Source organism: Camellia sinensis, chromosome 13, assembly GCF_055761805.1.
Source record: "Camellia sinensis isolate YWXY chromosome 13, ASM5576180v1, whole genome shotgun sequence".
NCBI lineage: Eukaryota > Viridiplantae > Streptophyta > Magnoliopsida > Ericales > Theaceae > Camellia > Camellia sinensis.
In genome coordinates, this window is record NC_138973.1 from 109,307,303 (window position 1) to 109,314,550 (window position 7,248).

The following is a 7,248-nucleotide window of genomic DNA, read 5'->3' on the forward strand; positions in this document are numbered from 1 at the left end:
AATTGGATGATTGAAATGAGAGAGCTGAACTAGACAGATCTAGTTTTTAGAGAAGCCTATTGCTAATTGAACGTGCTGGGAGTAGTCCTTCCCAAATATAGTAATCGGAATTTAGACTAATTATAACTTCAACTTCAAGGATTCTCTTCGATACATATATTCAGAAATATAATTATTTGCACATGTACCATATATAAAGAAGGCACAAGTGGGTGAGATGAGACCTACCATCTTGTGTATTGCCTATGAACTATTTTGTGAATGGCTTTTGCGCATGGAGCATATAGTTGCATTCTCAATTGAATGACTGAATCTCAAGATTCTCATATTTTAAGATTTTTTTCAAAGAGTGAGAGAAATTCCATACACACAACTATTATTGTTTCAAGGATAATTTTAATATTAAAGAAAAAATTGCAGTTGATTAATCATGGGGTATCATTAGAGTTAATGAATGATGCATTGATAGTGGGGGAGAAGGTGTTTGAGTTGCCTAAGAAGGACAAGGAGAACTTCAACTCAGAGGATCCAAAACAGAATTGTGGATTTAAAACTAGTATAGACTACAATGAGAAGGTTCATTATTGGAGAGACAATTTCCACCACCCTTGTCACCCAGTGGAGGATCATATCCAGCATTTTCCCTCCAATCCTCCTCGATACAGGTAAGACTACAGACACAAAATCGATCACAGAACTAATCATATAAAATAATCACGGTATACATATCATATATGGCGATTCCCATCATGAAAGATACAATTTTACTCATTATTCCACTTGTATTTTATGTGATTGGTTCGGTGGTGTCGGTGCTTTGTCCATATATGACTTGGGTTGGTGTGGGTTTGTCACGCTTTTAAAATTTTTCAAAAATCACTGATATATGCTTAGATCAAAATTTGTAACTTCTTGCAATTTAACAGTATACCCATCGGATATGCACATAGCTAATATACATATACTCCTATGTTATACAATTTTTAATTTGAGCAATTTCAGTGAACTGCTACAATAAGATATCTTCTCCAACTGCTTGGCAAAAATGGTTTGTGCTAACACTGTTGACCTAAGAAGGTTTTGATCTAATGGTTTGGATGTGAGAATCTAACATACGTAAATAAACAATGATTTGGATGTCGCAAAATGACATTTGCGCTAACATTTGCACTAGTAATGTAACATTTTGCTAAAATTTAACATTTTAGTACTATAGCATTTGTTTTTTAGATTGTCGACAAAAGAGATTGTTACTGATGATGATGTGTGGTGGAGTCGACCTACTGATAGTAGTAGCCAACAATGGTTCTTCTCATAGTGGAAACTTGTGTATGGTATTTTGGTACTATAGCATATCAAATTATAATTCTGCTATGATTATTTTAGCACTGACTAGTGAGGTTTGTTCCTATAAACCCAAATTAGAGAATCTCTGATGGTGTCCTAAAACATCCACTAAAGTCAAAATTAGGAGAGAGTTCTATTAAAACATCTCCAATATCTATCATGCTACCAAATTATATCATTATCAAAACTTACACCAAATTTGGGCTATTAGGTTTTTGTTCTTAGCAATCTTGTTTAACAAAACTCTTTCCAGTTGTAATTTTGTTCGATCTTTTATTTTAGTGAGGCTATGAGTTTTAGATGTGAATCCAACCCGAATTGTGCCTATGCAGAGGAATTTGTGATCTTAATCCTACCGTGTGTGCCACTTCGCTAACTATGTTAGGGATCGAGCTATTTGCCACTTCACAAAAAGCAAAATTGCAGTCGAAGTTGTTTTTCCGCTCAAGTGGCCATTCTTGCGTTCGAGCGGAAATCGCGACCTTTTAGAAGTTTTACTCGCCTGCAAAAGTACTAGGAGGTTTTTTTTTTTTTTTCCGCTTGAACGGCCATTTCTGCGCTCGAGCGTAGACCCCATTTAGTCTCACGCATTTTAGTCAGTCTGCTTGAGCGGCCATTCTCGCACTTGAGCGGAGATCGCAGATCTGTTTGCTATAAAAGTTACAGTTCAATCAGGTTTTAGGGTACGGCTTCCAAATCTTCTTCTTGGGTATTAGGGTTTTCTTCTAGAGCTTCTTTGCTTGTTTCCTTTGATATCTGTGAGAGTTTAATCATGAATTGAGCGGATTATATCAAAGGGTTTGTTTAGTTTGTTTTATTCAAAAAGACAGAGTTGTTCTTCGGTGGATTCCGTGAAATTTGAGCCTGAAGCTTTGGTGGATTCCGGAGTGGCTCATCGTCGTGAATTCGACATCGACGTTGTGGATTCAATGTTGGGCAAGACAATTCCGAGGTGAAGACAGTGGTGGAAGAGGCACATTGGGGTCTGTTCAATTTGGGCATGTATTCGTTAGGTAATTGAGAGTACACTTGTGTAATTCCTTTATGTTTTCTTAGTGGATTGTTTTATGACTTTTGCCCGTGATTTTTTTTTTAATCACAATTGGAAGGCTCCAATTGTGGTTTTTTCACGTAAAATCGTTTTGTCGATTTATCTTTAATTGTTTGATTGGGATTACTGTTTATTGTTTAAAATTGATATATAATCACAAATCAATATTTAGGAGATTTCTAGATTTTTTAAGCAAAAAAATGAAGAATATCAAAATTTCTTTTGACGGGCCTACAAATATTATTTTGTCAGTGTAGCTTACTTTTCGTGCTCCTTTCGAATACGATCAATCATACAGTTCGGACTCCCGTAGTTTTGAATCTGATTCCATAAGTGCAATGTGAATTAGATAAACACAAATAAGTCTAAATCCGACAATTCTTTTGAAAAATTAATTTTAAATCAAAATGTCAAAAATGGACTGCTTTGCTAGATTATAGAGTCGCCACCTAAATGTTTTTGGAAAATTTAGGAAATCCAAGACTCGTGCCAAAGGCCACTGATCCGTCATCACCAAAGTGTCTTGGCTCGGAAACTTAGATACGAGAGGGAAAGGTCATGAATTGAGCACCTCACTCGCCCGATCAAAGATCAGCCTCTACTAATCATGATGTGATTCTTATATACATTAAATGCTCTTGTTCCAATTATTAGGCTAATTTATTATGTGTTGCACACAAGTATAGACTAATTTGTAAAAATTGAAACATTTTAGTTTCATATTTGTTTGAAAATTGTTTCAAATATGTATCACTTCAAAAAGTAATCTTATATATACATTACTCAAATTATCCCAATTTAAGCAATTAACCTTCATCCACAGGCATTCAACAGGTATATCACTTAAGCACTTAGCCTCATGGTATCATGCTTGACATGGCAACAATCACACGCATGCGATATGCTAAAGCAATAAGTGCTCACCTAGTACTCCAAGGCAAGCTAAAAGAAAAGAGTTAGAAAAATGCATGCTCTAACTATGTAAATGACTAATACAACATATGCAATATGTAATTTAATAGGCTCGGCTACTAGTTATGACATGTGCATCGACTTGATAGCATGCGTTTTAAGCATGTTTTCAAAGAAGTAATAAATAACAATGTGAGTTAGAATGATGAGCCTAATGCATGCAAGACAAATGAATGCTTTATACATGGGAAATGCTTAAACGAAATATGATGCTCTACACTATTCGTCATAAGTGGGTAAATAAATAGGAGAAAGACGTGGGGTTGGAAAACATACACATTATTACAATTTGCCCTCACGCAGGAGGGTCCAAATGAATGGACTAGCTAATTTAAGCTAATTAACTAGCTATTACAAACCAAATAGAATAAATTAACTACACTAGCTAATTAGAACAAATTGGCCCTCACACAAGAGGCTCTGAATAAATAAATCAGCTAAGCTACTTAACTAATTATTACAACGCCGAATTTAACTAACTATTTTAGCTAATTAAATAATTACAACACAAAATTAATTACTCTAACTAATTAGTTACAACATAAAATTAACTAGTTACTTTAACTAATTAATTACAACACAGATATAATAATACAAAGGACTAACTAAGTAGCTACACTATAGAATTAATTAAGCGGAATTAAGTATTCTAACTAATCAGCCTTGAGAAGTAAGGAATGCTCATGCATGAAGGCGGTTTCTACCCAAAAATGCCTCTGTTTTGCTGCCAAAAGGGTTCTGTTTTGCACTCAGAAAATTACACTGTTTTGCCTCAGCCTCTGCTTTGTACTGTAGGAAAAATGGTATTGCCTAGCTAAAAAATGTGGTTGGCTAGCCAGATATAGTGGACGACCGTATAGAAAAAGTGGCCAGCCAGCCGGCCACATTTTTGGAGTACTGCCTTGCTACAACAAAGCACAAACAGAGCATTTTCAGGAGATGTCTGTCCACCCTGCCTCTCCTTATCATTAAATAGCTTAAAGGAGGGGTAGGCTTGATTCGCAAACCATCAATCGATGCAAATTCATTGCATGATGACCTAAGAATCAAGGGATGCAATCTCAATAAATGAAACTAGAGACGAACAAGAACCTCTCCTTATCATGATTTTGATCAAGGGGAAGTGGTTGACATTGACTCTTAAACCGTTTTCATCAATAACACGTATGAAACGAATCAAGACTCAATGGGTTCAATTAACGTTCGATTGAACCCAAACCATTTTATTATCTTGCTCCATTTTTTTTTCCAATTTTATTACTTCTTTTAATTAGCTTTCCATTTCTTATGCCTTTTAGTCCAATAATGAAGATGAAGTCCACTAATGGAAAGAAGTGTCAAACAAAGGGTTGGTTTAGGTATGAGAGAGATGTCATGCCGTTGGTAATGAATCTCCAAGGAGATTAAATCATTAAGCACAACGATCTCTATTTCAAGCTTAAACAAACAATCGATTTGAAACGACTCTCAAAGCAAAGAAGAAGCCAAGAAATGAGAGAAGTACAGAGATGATTAGAGATGAACACAAGTATATGGAAAGCTTGAAATAAATGCTATCAACTCAAATAGGTTGGTGTCTAATGCCTAAAACACCAAACCTATGAGGACCAATACAGTACAAGCATGTAATACGAAGCATAAACGATATGAACAACTTAAAAAAAAGTCCTAAAATAAGCTAAAATAGCACTGAAATGAAGGTAAAAACATCTATAAAAGCAAGCTAAAATAATGAAGCAATTAAGCTAGTAGACAAGCCAAAGGAGGAGAGGCCAGCCCCTCTATTTTTGGGACTTCAAAACTACATTTTAGCCTCTAAAAAATTTCTAAAAATTAGTGGTAAAAAACTCAGAAAAAGATAATGAAAAGGTGGGAAATACAAGGGCAAAAGCCTAGAAGACAAGGTGCAAAGAAAGGTGGTCCACTCCTCTACCTTTAATGGCTTTATACCACAAGTTTCAGCCCATAAATACAGGTGTAAAAAAGCCCAAAAACTGTAAGAAAAGATAGAAAAGAAATGGTACACAAGAGCTAGGATGTATACCTCTTGAAGAGGAGTAATCCTTGTAAATTATAAACCACCAATTTCACACCATCAAGAGCTAAAATGCAAGCTCGACCACTTTAGCAAAGAACCCTCAAGATTTGGTTTAGAGTGCCTAGGCAAAGGGTATAGAAGTTGCAAGGGAGAGAGAGAAATATTTTTCAAAACTTTGCTCTGTAAATTTTTCTAACCCTAAAATATGAGAGGGAGTTATCTATATATAGAAATATATGAGACTATCTCAGAAATATCCATACAAACACAGCTGGTGCAGTGCATGCATCTGTGGAGACAGTTAGCACAGTTGGCAAAAAGATTTGATTTTTTTACACAAGTGGCCGGCAGGCCACTAAAAAGGGGCGGCCGTCAACTAATAGTGGTTGGCAAGCCACTAGTGGGTCTGCAGGCCCCAGGATGGTCAGGCTTGAAAATTTGTTGTTTTGGTCCAAAAACAAGGCATAAGGTTTGTAGGTTTCTAAGGCTCAAAACTGAGGTTTCCTGCTGAGGAAGTTGAGTATTTGTACAAGCGTGTAAATTCATCATTGGGTGATTACTCAGTGGCACCCAAGTCTTAAGGGCAGTAAAAAATGGGGTGCCTACAGTCGGGTATTTTGTGAAAAAGAAAACAATTGACGTTGGTTTTATTAGAGTAGAATTGTCAATTCATAATATTGAAATGTAAGAGGTCAAAAATTGAGTTTTGCTTTGTTTTGTTTTGTTTTGTTTGCTTTTTTTTTTTTTTTTTGGTCGGAATCAAAATTTGACTTTGATGTTGCTATTTTGTACCGGAGATTCTCTCATTGCATTAGCACTAGCATATACAATATTACTATCAGTACTCCTCTTTGATCATGACAAATTTATGGATTCAAATCACATGTCCCTCCATGGATTCAGATCACCTATTCTTTTCCATGTACAATTCTTTATCCCCTTGAATTTGATTGGTTTATAGGATCACTTTTGACGACATGGATAACTCCATGAACCAACAAAACATAATAGGACAGAGAAGGAAGTATGGAAAGCAACTTGTGATCTTGATCTTGACTCCAAATTTACGCTTTTTATTGGGCTTTTGTTTGCGCAGAGACATGTTTGGACGTTATTCAATTGAGGTGAGGAAGCTTGGCTTGCAAATCTTGGATTTGATTTGTGGACGATTAGAACTTGGATCAGGATACTTTAGGGAAGGACTGAGCCAGGATCAGTTGATGAGTATTAACCATTACCCAACATGTCCAGACCCAAGCTTGGTGTTGGGATTGCCTAAACATGGTGATCCTTTCCTTCTCACCCTTGTTAACCAAAGGGAAGTGTCTGGCCTGCAAGTCTTGAAAGATCAACAACGGCTTTCTGTTGAGCCACTCCCTAATGCCTTTGTGGTTAACATAAATCACTCTTTTCCCTTAATCAACTCTATTGTTGCTTCAATGTGTCACATATTCCATCTCATGCTTTATATCAATATATTATTGGTAACCCTCAGCACCCTTGCACTTTTATTAAAATCTCACTTTAATTCCTCTACTTTAGCATTGATTACTCTTATACTTTTATTAAAATCTCACTTTAATCCCTTATACTTTTAGTACCCTCAGTTTCTCAGTCAATTTTTTAAATGAAATTATTCGAGTGGAGTGTAAAGTATAAGGGTTCAAAATGTAATTTTTCTTAGAAAAAAATTAACGGAATGACTAAATTAAAATTTAATTTAAAGCATAGTGACTAAATTGTTTCCATTGAAAAACTGTTGAATCCATGATTATTCTTGCAGCTATCTGTATCTCTATATTGTAGAAATAATGCTCTGTTTGGATCTTGCAAATTGTGA

The 7,248-nt window shown here is 35.6% G+C and overlaps 1 protein-coding gene across 1 annotated transcript; it reads left to right on the top strand.

Moving 5' to 3' along the window:
- Window positions 1-450: 450 nt before the first annotated feature.
- LOC145805622 (flavanone 3-dioxygenase 2-like) lies at window positions 451-7,248 on the top strand. The gene is made up of 4 exons (XM_082900786.1): window positions 451-665; window positions 1,231-1,305; window positions 6,370-6,799; window positions 7,192-7,248. Exons 1-4 carry the CDS (start codon window positions 451-453, stop codon window positions 7,246-7,248), a joined length of 777 nt encoding a protein of 258 aa, XP_082756912.1.